Raw genomic sequence first — 20800 nt, 5'->3', positions numbered from 1 at the left:
GGGGGGCTTAATATTGAGGTGGAAGCTAATTAATGGCGGACCAAGTTGTGGAAAATACATAATTATATGCTATTTTGTGTGGCGAGTTTGTAAAAGATGGATTCTAACACGTCCTCGCTCTCCAGGGTAACTTTGTGCTGCTTGATCTGCACGTGCCACTTTGAGATGTCGTTTTGGTTGGAATTTAATATCGAGTTGATTGGCTGACTTGTGGAATTTTTTTAGTGCGGTCCTCTCGTTGAATCTGATATTTTAGAGCACATTCGTATTCCTAGTAGCTAGAGGAGCTAAGATGAATGTAAGATTAATGCTCGAAGATTATCAAAAATCACCGAAGACTTGTGAAGGAAAATCAATATATTAGAAAGGAAAAGTTCATGTTTTCGAGAGCTTTGATTACTCCCAAAAAGGCGTGGACAATAGTGGGATTGCAATACATTGTCTCGAATTTCAAACCGACGCTCTTGGCTCGCATATCTACCGCCGTCAAAAAGCTAGAGGTGCCATGATTTGGATTTTTTTTCCTTGCCAAACCCGTGACAACATCCTTGTTGGAGCAACGGTGCTGCTCAGATGAGTTCAATGGGCTCGGTACTCGGGTTGGAGACAAGAGTCCATGTGTAATCAAATTGTCTCGGCATTGTCTTGAAGTCATATTCATGTTCTTTGTATTCCCAAAAACTTGTTTAGAACGTTACTCATTGTTCAACAAAACTCGCAATTACGAAAGTGCCGTAACTAAAGACTAGTTTAGCATGAACGAACAAAAACAAAGGCGAAGAGACGAGGTAAATCTATTTCCGAGAGTAAACAAATTATGTAAATTTATTTCCGAGCGGGCCGGGGCAATTCATTGACCTCCCTTGAACGCGCACGTCTGGCAGCGTATATACATACACATATGTTAAGCTTTTTAAACATTATAACATAAAAAAAAAAAAACAAAAACTTGTTGAGTGAGAGAGTAGGCATGTTGAACCATTCTTATGCAGACCACAACTCTTTCTCTACATACACAGAACACAACACAACACAACACAAAAATTTTAACAAACACTCATCACATATATATATATATATATATATATATATATATATATATGTATATATATATATATATGTATATATATATATATATGTATATATATATATATGTATATATTCCTGTTGGCCAAGAAGACTCATGCGATGGCGGCGGGGCTGAGCTTCTTCTTCCTCCCGGAGAAGCTCCGGCAAGAGACGAGGCTGGGGAGACAGCACTGTCTGCTCATCCTCATATGAAGCTTCTCGTCGTTGTCGACGGAGTTGACTGTCCTTTCGCTGCTGCGCTCAGACAGGTACGGAGTCTCTGCCGTCGGCTCCGGCGGGCTGGCGGCGGCGGAGCTCGTCGTTCTGTTGGAGTCTCTGCCGTCGTCTCTGATGCTCTCTTTGAAGAGCTCGAGGAGCATCTTCTTCTTCTTCGTCGTCGGAGAAGGGGTCGCCGGCGCCGGAAGCCTCGCCTCGAACGGAGTCTTGTTCGCGCCCCGCCCGACGCCCTGACTCACCGGAGTGTTGCCCCGGGACGGAGTGAAATCTGCATAATTTTATTTGGGTTGTGTGGTTAATTAGTTTATATGAATCCGGGTCCTCTATCATTTTTCTTTTTCTTCTCATTCCATTCCATATATCTCCCATAATCCTATTACATGTTATAAGTAACTAGTGAATTAAAAAGTAATGGATTTGTTGTCTAAAATTAATAAAATAGTTTTTTTTTTCCACCTTCTGATTATACTTTTTTTGGAAGTGGTAAATTGTATATAATATAATATAATAAATAAAATCTCACGGATTAGGCCATTTGAAACGTTGGATTTACAATCTTATCAACAATTCAAGCATTGTTTAAAACTTAGCCACATTTAGTGACGTGACCTCATTAATCAGATAACAGATTGTTGATAGCATTTCCATACGTTAATCTTAGTTAATTTCGATAAATGACTAATTTATAAAATAAACGAAAACGTTAACTAATTCCTTATATTCAAAAGACTTAAAACTTTAGCTATTTTACTAATTAATTAATTTTAACGGCTATTTGGAGAATTTTTCCATAGAATTATGACGTGTGGCCAGTCTTTGATTTATTTTTTCTATTCTCACACAGACAATGATGATGTGTTGTAATTTAATTGGAAAGAAAGAAGATTGAAGATTTCTGTTTCAACGAGTACTGGAATATAAACTTTAGGTATTGTGTGTAATGGGAGACAAAAATTAGTGTTTGGAATTTGTTCTTACCGCCATTAACACTGTAAAAATCGTCTTCACAGTCGGATTCCAGCCATGGATGGGAATCGAAAAATGATTCTTCTTTACTCTCTGTACAAAAAAAAAAAAAAAAAAAGATCAAAATTCGAGTACAATCACCGATATATCATATAATACAGCCAAGTCAACTTTTTTTTTTTTTTTTGAAGTGACAGCCAAGTCAACTTTTAAAATATATGAAACCAACAAACGAAGTGTCATATCATACATAGCGATTATTTCATATTGACCTCATGATTCGATTTTACGAAAATATCAGTTGCTGATAAAAATGCCGACGAAAATTATAGACAAATTTACAATATGGTTTTCCAAAAAAAAAAAAAAAGCCTGGTTTTCGTTGGAATTTCGGATTTCCTATGGCTTTTTGCTAAATCCAGATTAATCATAGAGAGGAATTAATAGATATAAAATTTATAATAATGAAGTTGCAAATATCCAAGATTGATCATAGTGACATGAAATTGTCAGCAACAACTCAAGATTGTATTAAAATATCTACCCCTAACTAATCTTCTTCTTGATTGATATTATTATCATATTAAACTCGTGCAAGTACAGTGGGTCCCACGCAAATGCAAATGAATGAATGATCGAACCTTTCACAATGATCTTGAACAGTCACAACAGCCATATAAAAGCACAGATACTTTGCCCAAAACACAGAGCACACAAAAATTAATGGGGACACATAATTGCTAGGGAAGGAATGGAAGGACCGTTGATGGAAAAATAAAAATAAAAATTAAATTAGCTCCTCCATATTCAATTATTGATGAGATCTTATCCTCTAACGCCAAATTGTGATAAATAAATACGGCTAAAACTAATGGGTTTTTTCACTAATAAATTTGGCCATGTCTCTACTTCAGAAGATGCCAAAGAGGGTTTTAAAAGGCTTAATTTTTGCTATAGGAGACCCTTTACTTACTTTAATTTTTATGATATTTTCTCCACAATCATATGAGCATAATGTAGATGGTGGGTTTCTATATAGTGGAAGACCCACAATCATATGATATTTTTACCAACTCTCCCAGGAAAATTATGAGTTCGATTTCTCCACGCTTTTTAGGAAAAGAAATACATGTGGACTATTGGGCTTTCTTTTTTCTTTTTCCCTTTTTCTTTCCTTTGATTATGAACTCTTTAGTCTTGAGTCTTGACTCTTGAGGTTCAATATTTCAAAAAATGGACATATACCAAACTCTTCTTCCAACTCATTAATCACGTCTATTATTCACGGTGACATTATTTCAACGAACCAAGTTAATTATAAGCTTTTAATAGAGTGTGTGGTACCAAATAGCCATATTTTCTAGTTTAAAAAGTCAAGGAAATCGGATTAATATTTGTGCACAAAAATAGATGATAAAAAATCCCAAATAAAATAGAAATAAAGGCCTTTCACGCGTATAAATAAATAAAAGATACTGAAGTTCATCACAGTTCATAAAAATTCTCAAGTCAACTACAAAATTAATACTAACTTGGCAATGATAAACAATAATAATAAAAAAAAAATTGTAACCTATTATAAATATACCATCTTTAATCGTCATCACCGCAACGGCTGAAATAATATTGTAAATAAATAAAAAATATTAAAAAAAAAAAAACTTCTTTATTTTTTTAAAGCAAAATAAGCAGAAAGGCTCAGACTTTTGTAACAGTCCAACGTACCACCATAACAAACAGAGAGCACAGAACCAGAGACTTTATTAAAGATTACTAACCACCGAAAGTCTTGGTCGGTGGAGACGGAGACCAGGCTGTGAGAGCGACGTCCTTGATCCTGAAATCGCCGCCGGCGAGCTTTTCCTTCACCGGCGACGGTGGAATCTCGAGCTTCTGGGTCTTGGATCCGAACGAGAGTACTCCGAGCTTCATGGCTGATTCTGAGCTTTTGTCAATCGAAGAACACGAACCCATATAACAAATTAATACGAACCGAGGGGTATTATGTAATTCCAATCACTCTTCAAACCTGTATCATCACCGGTGAGAGAGAGAGAAGAGAGAGAGTTTTTGCTTTTTGTTTGGGACTGAGAAAAATGGCTAAATGCCTTTTGCAGAGAGAGAATGGGAATTGGAATAGAAGCCAAGTTATAGAAAGTAATATAGAAAATCACAAACGCGCATTAATAAAAAAAAGGGACGTAATGTCCAAATCTACTATATAATATATACAATATAGTAGAGTGTATTGTATTGTGGAAATGTGTGCGTGTGTTTTTTTTTCCTTCCTTTTTTTTTATCCTCTTTTGAGTTTTGACAGCCATGGCCAACTATGAAAATGGTAAAAATGACAAATCTAATCGGTTATTAAGTTAAAATAATTATTTATAATTTATTGAGTTGTGGCTATGGGCTGTAGGCCCAAGTAATCGTCGACTTCCTGATATGAATTTTGCAGAAAAAGGCCTGCCTTTTAAAATTCTTTCCCCTTCCGTCCCTTGCTATTTTTTTTATAAAAAGAAATCCTACTATAACTATCAAGGACAACCATTAATACAACCTTGGAAATCTCAATACAAATTACAACTACAGATAAAATCGAATAGAAGTGTTCTAGAGTTTCAAACGTGTACAAAATTATTGTTTGTAATATACAAAATATTAAACATAACATTATCTTTTTTTATGAAAAAATATATATTGTTGATGAGCGAACTCAATCAACCAAGACTAAGAGATCTCGAAAGAAGATTTCAAAACTACAAAACTGCATAAATTTAGATATCTCACAAACCTAGTAAAGAAATTCTGCAAGATGGTTATTCCATCATCAGATATCGGATATACACGAAAAAACATTACGAAGTTATTAGTGGTATTTTTGTTTAGCTAGTGAGGCTATATTTCAATAACCAATGTTAACTTGTTCCTTATTTTTATAGACTCAACTAATGTAATTTATTGTGAACAATATTCAATTATTCTAGTTTAATCACCACATGAATGGTTGCGGACACTATAAGTCTACACGTTCAAAGGAATATAGATTTATAGTTTTCTATCTATTCTATCAATATAGAAGAAAAAAATTGTTAATAAATTAACTGAAACATGAGGAAATTAAAATTAATATATAATTTACACAACTTCAAATAAATTCTAGAAGGAATTTTATTAAAAGAGGGTTCAAAAAGAGAATAATTGTGATAAATAAATAATAATAAAAAAATCCCCACATGGTTTGCGAAGATAAAGAAGATCCATAGGTTGACCGCAAATTAACAACATGAAAGTGCACAAAATATATAAATTGATTAGATTAATCAATCATACGCAAATTATGGTATGTTATTACTTATTATTCAACTATTCATTTCACAATAAATAAAATCCCACCCACCAATCTCCCCCTCAAAATATTCATTGCTTTCAAGTTTCAATCCATTCCAGTTCTTGACTTTCTCAATACCAATCCTTTGAAAACAGCCACCATAAATGGAAAAGAGTGTAAAAAAAATATTGTTTATTTGCTCTCTCTCTCTCTCTCTCTCAAGAGAGTAGAGACAAGTTTCTAAATAACGTTTTCTTACTTCTGATAGTATTTTTCTCTCTCAAGAGACAAGTTTCTAAATAACGTTTTCTTACTTCTGATAGTATTTTGTTGATGAAATCTCGAAATTTCCATGCCCACTACTGAATACATCTAGTGTGGCCACAAACGGAAAAAAAAAAAAATTTATTTATAGGGGGCGTGAGAGGGACTATATATCATATAGATTTTCTGATTAATGTTGATGAACTTTGAAAATTTGTCAATAAATACGATGTATCAACAAAAAATAATTCAGAGCTACTCAAATTCATTAAAAAAAAAAATAGATTTTCTGATTTATGTTCAAATCTGTAAAATAATTATCTCAAAAAAAAAAAATCAAATAGCTAAAGATCAATTATTTAAGTTGAAAAAAATGCAAAATAATTCAGAGCTACTCAAATTCATTAAAAAAAAGATGAAAAGAACAAATATTAATTTTGCTCTATAAATAAATATTCAAAAGGACTAAACCGCCACTGCTTGTAGGCGTAGGCGATTACGATGTGGGACTCATAACATTTATCCTGTAAATTAAGTATTTGACTAGTCTTTGAGCTCACTAACTTATTTAACTTCTTTCGGACCTTATTTTATGGTCATGTTCATTATTTCTCTATTCATCATCGACTCTCTTCCGACGCACTTCCTCGTTATAAGGTGCCGAACAACCATTTTCTGGCTGTTTTGTATATGGTAAAAATCACCATATATAACAATCATTATGTCACATGAGAACATTTTCATCGTTTTGGCGTCAGATTTATTTTTGGATTTTGAAATTTGTTAGTCTTTCGTTTTGGTTGTTTCCCTTTTTTTTTTATCCTTTACTTTCCTATTTTATATTTTAATTTCAAATTTGAAGGTATAAAATCGCCAACAGATTCTCAAATATTAATTTTTCTACAATCGTGTTTCCTACACTCTTCTACAACAACAATAATATTCTAGCACATTCGAAATTCAGAGAAAAAAAATTGAATAAAAAATTAACACAGATAGTAACAAAATTGCATAATGAGTATCAAAGAAAATTTGCATGATCAACATTATATATAAAAAAATATATATTATTGCTGTCGTTTCGGCTTTCAAATCTTCCCCACTAATATTTATTGTATTAGTGAAGACAAGTTTGAAAAAAGTTAGTTTAGGATAAGGGATTGCATATTCGGTATGAAAAAAAATATAAAAAACGACTGTGATGTAAATGGGATTAAGAAGAAAAAAGTATCAGTTTAACCCTAATTCTATGCTCCATATGAGTTTTGGCATAACTTTACTTAAAAAAAAAAAAAAAAACTTTTAGATTCAACTTAAAAAAAAAAAAAAAAACTGTTTTTATCAAAATCTACGAAAATCTTATTTTTCAATTTTCTTTTATATTTTACAGAAAAAAAAACTTTTCAATTTTTACTAAAAACTATTTTTACGAATCACTTTTAAACGGTTGGATTTTAAAAAAGAAAGCTAAAACTATGATTAATGAACTAAATCAAACACAGCTACTACAAAATAATTATTTGTAACTAATAAAAAAATAGAAAAATGTTTAAGTTTTTAGTAAAATTAATTTGTTCAATTTTGTTGGACGTTGTCAATAAAAGTAATAATTTCTACGAACATAACCAACTGCAAAAGAGGAAAAAAAACTTTACTATTCTGTAAAGTCATTATTTTCAATTGGTTATCTATCCCCATAAAATTTTATGGATAAGATGAGTACGAAGTTCTAGTTTATAATAGAAATTTCATTATCTGAATCTAAAAAGTGGAGAAGTATCAACATTAGACTTTATAGTTGCAAAATATATAAAATTGGATTTTTTACTTAAATTTGGACAAAAATACTCTTTCAGCTTATTTTTTCATCTTAAATCATTTTATTTCATCGAAAATCATTGAAAATCATCGGAAATCATTTTAAATCGTCTTAAATCTTCGAACTTCGTCGTAAATAATCGTATTTCATCACAAACATTTACGAATTTCATCAGATTTCATCTTTGATCATAGTATTTCATAAAAAAAAATCTCACATTCAAAGTCCTAACTTTTCAAAATCGATCCAAATCATTTAATAATCACTCTAATCATTATTAAAACTATCCTACAATAATTCAAATACGAAATGAAGATAAAAATCTTACATTTTTTGTCATTTTGAGCGTCGAAATCCTAAATCCGAAAGAAATAGAATACCATTTTGAGTGAAAATGAGGGAAAGAGTGAAAGAGATAAAAATGAGATGAAATAACATTTTTGTCAAATTTTGAGTCAAAAATCAAATTTGAAATATTTTGCAATTATGAAGTTTAACTTTAATATTTCTCCACTATTTAAGTCCACAAAAGGAAATTTCTATTTTATAAATCCATTTCATGCAAATAATATACAATCTTTTGAATTTTTTTTAGGATATACCTTATTTTATTTATTCATTAATCTATCAGATGAAATCTCGACATGATATTATATAATTGTAGTGTATTATATATGGCCTGGATATGGATAGGTGTGGCCACGCACGTAGTATAATTGTTCTTGCACGTTGAAGCCACTAACATTTTAATTTTTTTTCTTTCTAATTTAAGAAAAAAAACACGAATGCTCTAACCATGCAATCCTCGTGTTTATATGCTAACATATATATTGCTCCTCCATAAAATAACCCTTCACAACAAATACGATCGTGCCCATCAACTTTATCCAGGAACGTCTTTGTAAAGAAAAAATATTTATATATATTTCCCCAGTTATTTAATTTGCGTACATATTCAATGCAGTTTCATTGTAACGATCAGGCAATCGCTATGAATTTTAAGTAACAATAATTAATTATTATATGGGCTATACTTCTTCATATCTTCTTGTAAATAATGGTGAAAACTTTAATTTTTTTGGTTTTCTGTACAGTCTCTTCATTTAATACCAAACTAAACTTCATGTTGATGGATTTTAATATAGACGTGATAATAGTATATTTAACTCCAGAACAAAAATGAACATGTCATGTTCCAACAAAGAATATGGCAATACAATAGATCTGTTTCATGAATATAGTAGAGTAAAAAGGAGTGCTTAATTTGTTTTTTTAATTGGAATAATTGATTTTTGGGATATGTAGTTTTTGATCATCAAACAAAGATTGTTTCTTCTAATATATTAATATTTAGGGTTAGGGAAATTCCCGTATATTATAAAAAAAAAAAAATGAATTGCTTTTTGTCCTTTACCAGTTACTACTAACTAATTTAAACGACTTGTTTTTTTCTCTTTGAATTTTACACACAAATCCTCACTCGTGATTCTAAAGGAACGAAAACCAACCATCTCTACTTTGCAAAAAGGTGATTACGATTGGTTTTAAAAGCACTCTTATTTTTTTTCCCCTTTTTTGCAAGTAGCTGGGTCTCCTCATTCAGGATGATCAGACTCAAATGATTTGCACAATAATAATAATAGTAACAATATTTTAGAGCCTTATGATTTTTCAAACATTATTTATATATGAATTAGTTATGTCGGCAAACTTTATTTTAACTTGTAAAAAAAGATTACAATAATGTATGCCTAGTCATTCTGGGTATAGATTTATTGATGAGATGAGATAGATAGAGTGAGGTAATTCGCATGTGCTTAAATAGTCACATTGACTTGGCGTCTATTGCAAATATATATGAAGAAAATAAAAGCCCAAAATTACCATTTTTTTATTATATATTTAGTCCAATATTATCAAATATTTTTGTACCTACCTACCCCATGAATATTTTTATTTTCTTGTCCCCTTTCAAATTTTACTCCCAAGGCTCCTAATAACTTCCTAAATTTTAATTAGACACATTTAACACCTCATACCTTAACTATGCAAATGCGGTGTGGAACTACTTGTATGTCGAGGGTGGCCCGGACCACCCCGCGTTTTCAAAAGTTAAATATTTTTTATTAGTTAAAAATTAAAAATAAATAAATAAACAGTTATAATATAACATAGTCTAAAAGACAAAAAAAATCGTAACTTAAACTTTTTAGGTCATTTTTTTTTTCATTTTAAACCATAAAATCCTACATATTTTAATAATTTTTCTTTATTCATAGTCATCTCACCGTCATTTCTTTTATCTTCTTTCGGCGGATTTTTTTTATTATTCCATGTCACATTGTCGTATGAACTGTTGCCAAACCAATCAGAAATGTTAAATTTGTTTATACTGATTACTTCTTGGACACTCTAGTCAACTAGTCATTTTAAAATGTTGTAATTTCAATATAGCCAACGTTTTGAAAGTTTTAACAAAATAGCCAACACATATTACACTTTTGAAATTAAAACGATTTAACTGTCTTTGCCATCCATAAAAATTGTTGAATCATGATTTTTCAATCCTTGCTAAAAATACTAACTGAGCTAAAGTGTTATTAAGAGATTAATGTGAACACACACACACACACACATATATATATATATATATATATATATATATATATATATATATATATATATATATATATGTGTGTGTGTGTGTGTGTTTATAAACAGGATGAACATAGTTATATTTACACACACACGATTGATATTTTAATTTCTTGTCAACTAAGTCTTAAAATCTTATCTTACAGATTTTGAACAAGACACTAAAATTAGCATCACCATCACTCGTTTTGCACCTCTGGTTTGTTTGTATACCTAAAGATATTTTAGATATTTATTTATGAATTTTCAGTCAAACTTTTCATCATTTTTGGAAGTAACAAAAAGATTTTTTTAAATTTTTTTATTTATAAAAATTAGTAGAGGCTGATGCGTTTAACGACGAGGTCGGTAAGAAAGAATGAAGCGCCAAGTTCACATATGCATGAATCATGATTAAAAATTAAAATCGACGACTTAATTAACAAATTAAAATAATTATGAGAGTATTTAAGAACTTGAAAGAAGATCATATTGCGGTGACGTTTGTTTAATCAATTAGTTAAATTTAAGATGTCTTTTTAATTTATGTCTCTTAAAATAAATTTTATTTTTCGAAAATTTGTTATTCCATAATATATATTAAATCTATATCAAGAGAAACACATGGGCTTAGGAGAGAGTCGATTGAATGTGTCCCACGAAATTCCAAAATAAAGTGAGGTGCAAAATGCTAACCTATGTCTAGATGCCAACAAAAACTTTAATAATAAGTGTGTTTATTTTTATTTTTATTTTTATTTTTTATAAATGTGTTGATATTATGAAATAGTATACTACGTGTGTTTTCAGCGTCGTGTCTTTGTATGGCCAAAACCTCCAAACATTCCGTCACTCTCTCCACGTCTCTCTCCATCTCTCACGCAACTTTCAAATAGTCCAATCCAATATCCATTATTACTATTATTTTATTTTACGAACACATAACAAATATACCCATAAAACAGAGAAATATCTCTCTTCACAAGGTCTATGAGGTGGTTGGAACTTTGTTATTTGCATTAAAACTGATCGTATTACTCATCCCATCTTATGTCATCCTAAGAATTCTTGGATTTTAGTAGAATAATCAACTTGATTAATCAACATTACGTGGCATTGTTTTTTTTTTTTTCTTCCTTTCTCGTTTGTTTCCAAGATTATTATAATTGTAGGACTACATTATATTTTGTCGTGTCACTAAATTCATATGCACTATGCATGCGCATAACATTAGCATGATCAATAATTTCCATCCAACTATACGATTATTGATAGTTTTTTTTTTATTTTTTTTTTATTTTTTTTTGGAATCTCGTTAGATACACAACGGCAAATGTTCTCACACACAGACACAGGTCATTAAATCTAAATGGTAGTTCTTTCAACTCAAGAATATTGCTATCTACCTTTGTTTTTTGGGTATTATTATGAAAAAATATACATTTATACCAAATGCCACTAATATTTCATCGACCTCTATCAAAATCTTCAATCAGTCATCTGTTTATTAGAAATTATATAGTTTATATTGGTGTAATTTCTCCCCCATCAACTAATTTTATTGACTTTTCCGTTGGTTTTTTTACGTAAACAATTAAAGTTAGTATTATTTTGAGTGTTTACGATATAGATTAGACTGGTAATGCAAAATATGGGGTAGAAAATTACAAGAATAGTGTTTTAAGAGTGTAATATTTTTAAAATAGTGCATTTATTTATACCAAGAGTAGTATTTTTTCAAAATTTGAATAGTTATTTTTCTAATGAATGAAATTATACACTGTAAATAAAGTTAATTGGCATCCAAATTGTTTACAACTTGAAAAATATTTTTGCAATAAAAATATTATACGCGTTATTCCTGGAATTAGTTTCGAAAAAGCATCACTGCAGCAGATTTCAACAATAATATCACTCTCTACTACATCGTTTTCTTATTTAGAAGAAGAGTCCAAATCCGAGTTAAGATGGGCTACGCAGAACAGAAAAATAATACTGGGCCTAATTGAATTTGTGTAGTAATTTACTAATTTGTTGGTTTGGTGGTTGGTTGGTGAGAGAGAGAGGAGAGAGAAAATGGCAGTGGCGGCGAAAATAGCTCCGTCGATGCTCTCGTCGGACTTTGCCAATTTGGCGTCGGAAGCCCAACGGATGCTCGACTGCGGTGCCGATTGGCTTCACATGGACATCATGGTACTCTCTTCATTTACTCTCTCTATTCACCGATTTCATTTTCATTTTTTTTTTATATTATTGTAACACTTCTATATCTATATATGTATATCTACATGTTGCACGGTTCAGGACGGGTACGTTTTTTTGTAATTCAGCATCATTGCTGTGTTTGCCTCAATCGCATCCAATTTCGGTTTGATTTAGTTTCGTTTGCTAAAACTTGGTGACTTTTTTGGGTTTCGTTGTTGCTGATATTACTGTTTCCATGGAATTTCAGGCATTTCGTGCCGAATCTTACTATCGGAGCGCCGGTGATTGAGAGTCTGCGAAAGCACACCAAGTAAGGTCTTTCTCTATATCACCATTATGAGCTGAGCACGAAAGTTGATATGTTTTGATCACCTCACAACAGAGCGTATTTGGACTGTCATCTCATGGTGACGAACCCGCTCGATTACGTTGAAGCGATGGGAAAAGCCGGTGCTTCGGGTTTCACTTTCCATGTCGAGGTTACCAAAGGTGTGTCTCACATTTGCTCGCTATTGGTTTTTTTTTTTTTTTTGTGTGTGTGTGTGTGTGTGGGTTTTTCAGGGGTGGTAATACAGATAGTCAAGGGGTTAATATAGTGTAATTAAAAGTAGTATTAGTCTATAAATATGTGAGAATTATTAGAAATAGGATTTGAGCAATTAGATTGAGATTGTCTTGGTGAGCCACGAGTCTCTCGAATTACCCGGAGCTATACCATATTACAAGAACTTTCTGTATTCTGAGATAAAACGTTAGGAATTAAAAGGTAAACCCAAGTGTTCGAGAGACCCGTTGGCTCTCCTAATATAATCTCAATCTAATTGGTCAATGCATTTCTGTAATAAATCTCTCATATTATAAGTTATATATAATTGTAAGTATTCTCACCCCTAAGGTTTGAACAGTTTATAAGGTCACGGTGACTCCTCTTAGTGTCAATTAGTTTTGAGATGGAACTTCACTATGCTTAACAATCAGGCTGTGTGTTTTTATTCCTTGTTTGCCCTTTGATTTTGATTAGAAAATTGGCAAGAGCTCGTCCGGGAGATAAAGGCAAAAGGAATGAAACCCGGCGTGGCCCTTAAACCCGGGACACCCGTGGAAGATGTTTATCCTTTGGTAAGTGAGTACATCATAATGCTTCGCTTCACTTCATAGTTGATAGTTCATAGTTGCCCGTATTACATTCTGTGATTTTGTATCTCCCCAAAAAGGTTGAATCCGAAATCCCCGTGGAAATGGTACTTGTGATGACTGTCGAGCCTGGTTTTGGTGGGCAGAAGTTTATGCCAGAGACAATGGATAAGGTATAGTTCCCGTGTTCCATTTCTCGATTTCTATCTTTCCTTTTATTTTATTTTTACTTCTTCTTGTTAATTGCGATCCTTATTCAAATTATAAGAGGCTTAATCTTTTTCGTATTGTTGGTCATGTTCACTTCTTTCTTCGTGCAGGTTCGTGCGCTCAGAAAGAAGTACCCATCACTCGATATAGAGGTAAATTCCACGAGTTTCAAACCTTGTTCATCTGTGAGATGTTATTTCGCTGCCAATTGAAGTTATAAAGCATCCGATTGTGTTTTATTTTCTTTCTTCCAAAGGAAAGGGTTGCACATTCATCCTCGGTATACAAAAATTTACAGGCCAATCCCATATAGGATTCAATACAGAAAATATATTTGAAATCACCAATTCTGCCGTATAATTTCTTGGAAGTTATTATTGTCTTTTAATCTCATCTTGTGGCTCTGTCATCAATAGAACTCTCTTTGAAAATCAATTTTTTTTTTTCGTGTGACAAAGCAACATAAAGTTTTTCGATTTAAGTAACGAGCTAGTTGGTTCGATTGTAACGTGAGTCTGTTTTCAGGTAGACGGTGGGTTGGGTCCTTCAACAATAGAATCTGCAGCTTCGGCTGGGGCAAACTGCATTGTGGCAGGAAGTTCGGTGTTCGGAGCGGCCGAGCCAGCACAAGTAATATCTCTTTTGCGAAATCAGGTAGAGGAAGCAAATTGAGGAAGTCGAATTTTTCGGCTATGTTTCGTTTGATTGTTGGATATCGCAATGGGATGAGTTTTCCTGATTATAAATAACTTATTACTGATTTGATCGTTTCATATTTTGATTTTATTTTGGTTTATAGTGGTTTGTGTTCTCTTCAGAAATGTAATAAAAGTCTTCACATACAAGTTACCGATAATGATGATTTGATTTTACGACAATGGATAGAATATGTTGACGTACATTCAGTAAAATTTTAAATTTGGACGGAAAATTTTACAGGTTCTTTTGGATAAAAAAAGGGATTTTTTGTTGTTGTTGGTAATGTTATTATCTTATATGGCCTTTCTGTCAATGTTTATTTATATTTGAATCATAATATACATTTCTTTTTTCATTTTGACCCTTGTTTACATGAACATTTTCATATGATGGAGGAACTATCTATTGCTTTGACCAGAGAAAAAGATATATACTTTTCTATCGTTGTTTTCCACTTTGCTGAAACACTTTCTGTTTTAAATCAACTTAAGCTCCGAAATGTCTCCAATATGCTCCAACTTGCTCCCCATTAGCTCCATTAAGCTCTAAATACGTTTTTAGCTTGAAAACTTGAAATTTCACTAAAAACAACAAAATAACATCAAAACACTTAAGATCAAGTCTTTATTCTCGCTCAAAAGACATCGATAAATTTGAATGAATCCCACTTATAAATAATTAATGTAAATGTCTTGGATAAAAAAAAATACAACTTAAAAATAAACCTTTTAGTAAACGAGCAAGTGGGGTAGTATAAGCGGTAAGCACCCCATGTCCACCCAAATCGAGAATTTTGTCACACCTACGATAATGTCTCCTCTATGAATAAAAACTTCAGTTGAATTGAATTAACAAAAAAAAAAAAAAAAAACGTAAAGGCCTATTCAATTGTATGCTTAATGCCATTACTTTCTCATTGGTGTTGGAAATCGACGAGCCATTGCTTTACATGGTTATATGCAATGATCAGAACGAGGTGAACAATATTGAAGTTCGACTCTGGTGAACATAACTTGTGCTAGAACCACCACCAATTACATAGAAGGAACACCAAAGTCTAGATGGAAGAGGATGAAGACTTATTTTGGTGTGCTAAAATGAGAAGCCTCTCGTCAATTTTACTCGCCAATCGCTAAGGGTTGGTGCTTGATAATTTATAAAGAAGACTTTCAGGCTTTAAAAAGTTCAACCTATTTTGATCAATAAAACGTACAAAATAATATCAAAAAACGGTTTTTTTTAGATAAAGGTAGCTCGCAAACGTTAATAAGAAACCATTTTTATATCCTCCCATCTCAACAAGCGAGCCTAAAACAAAAATGTATGCCTCAAAATATATCGTCAATATAGTTAAGACGATTTTTCAACAATAATTTATTGATTTTGCAAATCAAGCATCCAAATGGCCTGCTGAAGAGGTTAAAACACACTTATCCTTGATCTTTTCCCTAAAAAAAAATTATGATTAAACAAAACGTAGCTAACATCATGCATATGGCGATGAATTAATGATATATTTATTTATAATATAATATCTAATAAATAAAGACATACAGCGCAAAATTCAAAATTAGAGAATCCCACATCTTGATCAATAAAGATTTTGTTCTTGAGTCTTGACCAAGTAAATCCACATTACAACGATAAAGTGCTATCGCTTTCGTTGCAGAAATTTCCTTACGACTGATAAAGCTTTGCACTTTAATTTACGATCAGTTTTCTTTTCATCAATACCATCGTCGAGCCAGTGAATCGAGCCATTCAGATTCCGATTCTGATTCGTTTATCATGTCCATGCATACGTGTATATATATATATATATATATATATATATATATATATATATATATATATATATATATACTGAATGCGTTTAATCCACGTCGAGTTAACAACTACATATTCCTTCGTGGCATATATTCCGTACATATCCATTATCTTTAATCCACGAACCACGTGATTAGGATTCAATATATATATATATATATATATATATATATATATATAAGTATTTTATCCTTTATTTCTGTTAGAATTGAAGTCCATTTATCAGCACGTGTCTAGGGTTTTCTGATTAATAACTTCCACTTATCACAATTAATCAAGCTATGTCTTATCCGAATTCCGAACCAGGTTTACTTTCGTAGTATGTTATTAAAAATAATATTGTATTTTCCACTCCAAACATTCTAGTACTAAACTACTAATTAATAAGCTTTTAAATTGTAAGACGTTTATTTTATTTTGATACGTGAGTATGTACCTATTATGTGATATAGATCTATAGTATAATAGAATTACGCTGAGAGGTTAGATGTGAGCTTTTATTTATTTTTTATTAAGTGAAACAAAGATAAGTGGTTAGCTCGTGATATCACGTGTGTTCTCTCAAGCTCAACAATAATTTTAAGCTTTCGGTAAAATTGGTTCATGGGTACTCGTAAAAGTTCTTAAATTGAGTTTTCTATATAAAACTACATATATCAATACCGATTCTGATTAGAAAATATATGTATGTTAATACCGATTACCAAGCAAAGAATAAGCTGCCACCAAAAATCAATGAAACTACAAGTTTTGTGTACATAATACATATAATAATAAAATCAAGTTACATTTACATATCTTTTATATCTTCAATGGAACTAAATTGGTAAATGTCCTATTAGTCCTACTCATAGTGACTCTCGAGTAAATAAAAATTTTGAGGCCACAACCAAAAACTGTAGTAGTAAAAAAAATGTTTGAAAGACACAGGTCAATGCGAACATGAGAGCTTTTATGCAAAAATACAAGTCAAGTTGGATTTACCACACTTACATTGGAGATCACTTTTAGCACAGATCTCAATGATGTATATATTATTAAATAAATTTTTGTGTAACTACCCAGAAGAGTTTTAGTTATTTAATTCTTAATCCGTCACCGTTAACATATAATCCTTCATTGATATTCATATTCCCTTAATATTTAGATTCCAAACTTCCACTACACTACACGCATGTGTCACACTTGAATAAAAATCAATAAAAAGCTGAATGAGAATCATGTAATATCTAGAGGTATATTACTCTTGTCAACTTAGGGCATTCATATAACGTTTGACCTATATACCAATCAATATATTCCTATAATGCTATATTAATTAGCTGGCTTTTCTTGCCTCCTCTTTACCAAGCATTTGGCGGCTCTTCGTCGATGTGTCTTATTATTTTATGCTCTCTTCTCTTCCATATAAATACAATGCTTATTAATCTTGTTCCATACGTAACATCATTACATGCATTGCATACGGGTCGTAGAATCTATACCATACCATTGCCATTGGATATAATATTATTCCCTAAATGCAATTTCTTTTCATGATTCTTGGTTTCACAAAGATTTTTCTGCAAAGAGACTGGAAGGACAAAAACGAAATCTCTTTTGAGAGTGAGAAACTTGATATAATTGCACTGCAAAATCTTCATCAAAAAGCTCTTACAGTCTTAGGCATCGAAGTACAAAAGTGGAGATCATCCTTTGAGAACGTGATATCAACGCCCTTATATTGTTAAGAAAAAAATATCTTCGTATTTTGATTCTAATTTGCGTAGAATCCGGTAACTACACATGAATGTCTAATGAACTAGAGATCAACCCATATTCCAACACCTAGGCATATGTTACGAAATAAATTAAAATAAAAACTAAATTAAAGTATGTATACTTTTAAAAATTCTATAAAAAGTGCCTAGTCTAGAAGCATGATAGTGCATATACATATGCATATGCATATAAAAAAGCTGGCAAATACTATATAGAAGCCAAAAAAGAGTCTCTCAAGTACAAGTTAGAAAGAGTGGTGGCTATGAAATCATCATCACTAGCACTAGCCACACACCTCCAAAAACAATAGTAAAAAAATAAATAAAGCTTTGAAATAGGTAGCCAACCCTTTTATCTAAACTGGGTTTTATCCAAATAAATTCTACTGGAATCACATTATTTTACTTCCAAAAAAACAAAAACAAATACAAAATCCCTTTGCCATCTCCAAGAACCTTTTCCAACATAGCTTATACTTTCAAATACATATTTTAAAATTATCTTATATGATATATATATTATCTAGCAAAGAAACCACCGTCCAGAAATTCCAATATCATTTATATAATGTGTAGCTCTAGCTTGTACATAGAAATGGGTGCTCAGTCTCAGCTCACTACTAAGCGTTACTTATTACTAATTTTTATCATTTTTATTGCGTTCACACTCGGACAAGGATTGCCAATAATCAACACGACTCACTGCAACTCTTCTTCTGCTAATAATCGCTGCCAAACCTTCGCGATCCTCCGAGCCAACTCTCGCTTCTCGTCTCTCTCGAAACTCAGCTCGTTCCTCGGCGTTGACCGGCTCGCGATCGCCGAGGCCAACGGCTTATTATCTCCGGCGAAGACGACGCAGATTCTCCGCAGAGACCGGCCTTTGCTGATCCCGATCAGCTGCGAGTGCAACGGTGCTCGGTTCGCGAGGACCGCTTTTAAAGGCGAGACTCTCTCCAAGATCGTTGACTCTCTTCAAGGCTTGACGACTCTCAAGACCATCACAGAATATAATAACAAGACGGTGGTGATTCCGATCCCGTGCAATTGTCCTTCGACGACGACGACGACGAGCAATAACAACACTCTGTTCTTCATCACTTACCCAGTGGCTACACGCGACACTTTTTCCTCCTTGGCGATCGAGTTCAACACCACCGAGCAAGCCATCGCTTCGGTCAACGCGGCGAGCTTGAGGCCGTTGACTTCTATTATAATTCCGGTGAGAAAGAAGCCTTTCTTCGGCGGCGGATACGACAAGCGGAGGCCGAAGATGCGAAGGAAGGTCGGCGTCTACGTGGAGGTTCTTACCGGAGTTCTCGTCGGAGTCATCGCCGCCGGCGCGGCGGCGTTTCTGCTGATCCGAATGAATAAGAAGAAGAAGAAGAAGAAGATGAAAGCGATCTCCGATTTGGAGCTTCAACAGCTGAGCCTGAGCGTGAGGACGACCAGCGACAAGAAAGTCTCGTTCGAGAGCAATCTCGAAGGCTCGGTGGTCACGCCCAGGAAACCGACGGCGATCGTCGAGAATTTCACGGCGGAGGAGATTCGGAAAGCTACCGAGGGTTTCAGCCAAGGGAACCACATCGAAGGCTCAGTTTTCCACGGCCGTCTCAACGGAAAAGACATCGCCGTCAAGCGCGTGAGTCCAGACGCGATCTCGGCCGTCGATCTCGAATTCGGGATAGTCCACCGCCAACACCCGAATCTGCTGAGGATATTAGGCACGTGCGCGAATTACGACAAAACGTCGTCGTTTCTGGTGTTCGAGTACGCGGCGAACGGGTCGCTGAAAGATTGGCTCCACGGCGGTCTGGCGATCAAGAGCCAGTTCATCGCCTCCTGCGATTGCTTCCTCAGCTGGACCCAGCGGCTCAGGATCTGCCTCCACGTGGCGACCGCTCTCCACTACATCCACCACGCGATCGAGCCACGTCGGATCCACGGAGGCTTGAGGACCGAAACGATCTTCCTCGACGAGGACTTCAACGCCAGGCTCGGCGGCCTCGGAGCCGCCGCTGGTGACGTGGACTCTCGCCCGAGCGATGACGTGTTCGCCTTCGGAGTGGTCCTCCTCGAGGCCTTATCGGGCCGGGCCGCGGAGTCCAGGCCCGATAAGGAGATCCGGCTGATCTTGGAGTCCGGGAATGCTGACGTGGCGCTGCGGGATTGGATGGACGGGGCGTTGGGAGAGAGCTACTCCGTGGAAGGGGCGATCGAGGCGGCGAGCCTGGGCCGGGATTGTACGGACGACGAGCCCTCAATGAGGCCCACGGTGGAGGAGATCGTGGAGAGGATGGCCAGAATTGCCGGAGATGATGATTCGCGGCCGAGTATGATGGTCGGTGAGTGTAGCTTGGCGAGTGAGAGCTCTTCCAAGCCATTGGTGAAAGTGAATCCACTTTCAAATAATGATATCATGTGAATTAGAGTTTATTTTTTTTAGTATTTTTTTTGGGTCCGTCATGAGTGTTCTGTGATCAATATGTACATATTTATTTAGTGCAGAATTAATATTTCCACGTATAAGTTTCTGCGTTGTTCAACTCTGTCCTATCTCTGTTTAGCTGAGCATTATTAAAACCTTTTTGGTCAATTCTCGTATTGTATATGTACATAATTTCGTGTGTTATATTGTTCAGTCTT

The 20800-nt window shown here is 33.8% G+C and overlaps 3 protein-coding genes across 3 annotated transcripts; 2 read left to right on the top strand and 1 right to left on the bottom strand.

The window, feature by feature from the left end:
* Positions 1–761: 761 nt before the first annotated feature.
* On the bottom strand, positions 762–4455 carry LOC149406354 (uncharacterized protein At3g27210). The gene is made up of 4 exons (XM_089630397.1): positions 4050–4455; positions 2284–2364; positions 1159–1573; positions 762–1102 (listed from the first exon to the last, which is right to left on the bottom strand). The coding sequence occupies exons 1-3, from the start codon at positions 4243–4245 to the stop codon at positions 1182–1184; spliced, it is 669 nt and encodes a 222-aa protein (XP_089486523.1). The 5' UTR covers positions 4246–4455; the 3' UTR covers positions 762–1102; positions 1159–1181.
* Positions 4456–12344: 7889 nt separating this feature from the next.
* On the top strand, positions 12345–14799 carry LOC149406353 (ribulose-phosphate 3-epimerase, cytoplasmic isoform-like). Its single transcript, XM_089605257.1, has 8 exons — positions 12345–12512; positions 12624–12628; positions 12772–12834; positions 12907–13013; positions 13546–13643; positions 13739–13831; positions 13979–14020; positions 14394–14799. The coding sequence occupies exons 1-8, from the start codon at positions 12396–12398 to the stop codon at positions 14538–14540; spliced, it is 672 nt and encodes a 223-aa protein (XP_089461383.1). The 5' UTR covers positions 12345–12395; the 3' UTR covers positions 14541–14799.
* A 3818-nt stretch (positions 14800–18617) lies between these two features.
* On the top strand, positions 18618–20592 carry LYK2 (Protein kinase superfamily protein). The gene has a single exon (XM_089626493.1). The coding sequence runs from the start codon at positions 18750–18752 to the stop codon at positions 20577–20579; it is 1830 nt and encodes a 609-aa protein (XP_089482619.1). The 5' UTR covers positions 18618–18749; the 3' UTR covers positions 20580–20592.
* Positions 20593–20800: the final 208 nt, after the last annotated feature.

This window comes from Urtica dioica, chromosome 1, assembly GCF_054948205.1.
Source record: "Urtica dioica subsp. dioica isolate 48M chromosome 1, U.dioica_male_clone48M_v1_H2, whole genome shotgun sequence".
In the NCBI taxonomy this organism is placed as follows: domain Eukaryota; kingdom Viridiplantae; phylum Streptophyta; class Magnoliopsida; order Rosales; family Urticaceae; genus Urtica; species Urtica dioica.
The sequence above is the reverse complement of the archived record's forward strand: the minus strand, read 5'-3'. Positions and strand labels throughout refer to the sequence as shown.

Excerpts from the sequence above, each read along its gene's own strand:
- LOC149406354 (XM_089630397.1), bottom strand. The coding sequence starts at position 4,245 with ATGGGTTCGTGTTCTTCGATTGACAAAAGCTCAGAATCAGCCATGAAG. Across the intron at positions 2,365-4,049 it reads ACCGACCAAGACTTTCGGTG|AGAGTAAAGAAGAATCATTT; the intron begins GTTAGTAATCTT and ends TTTTTTGTACAG. Across the intron at positions 1,574-2,283 it reads TTTTTACAGTGTTAATGGCG|ATTTCACTCCGTCCCGGGGC; the intron begins GTAAGAACAAAT and ends AAAATTATGCAG.
- LOC149406353 (XM_089605257.1), top strand. The coding sequence starts at position 12,396 with ATGGCAGTGGCGGCGAAAATAGCTCCGTCGATGCTCTCGTCGGACTTT. Across the intron at positions 12,835-12,906 it reads AGTCTGCGAAAGCACACCAA|AGCGTATTTGGACTGTCATC; the intron begins GTAAGGTCTTTC and ends ACCTCACAACAG. Across the intron at positions 13,014-13,545 it reads CCATGTCGAGGTTACCAAAG|AAAATTGGCAAGAGCTCGTC; the intron begins GTGTGTCTCACA and ends GATTTTGATTAG.
- LYK2 (XM_089626493.1), top strand. The coding sequence starts at position 18,750 with ATGGGTGCTCAGTCTCAGCTCACTACTAAGCGTTACTTATTACTAATT.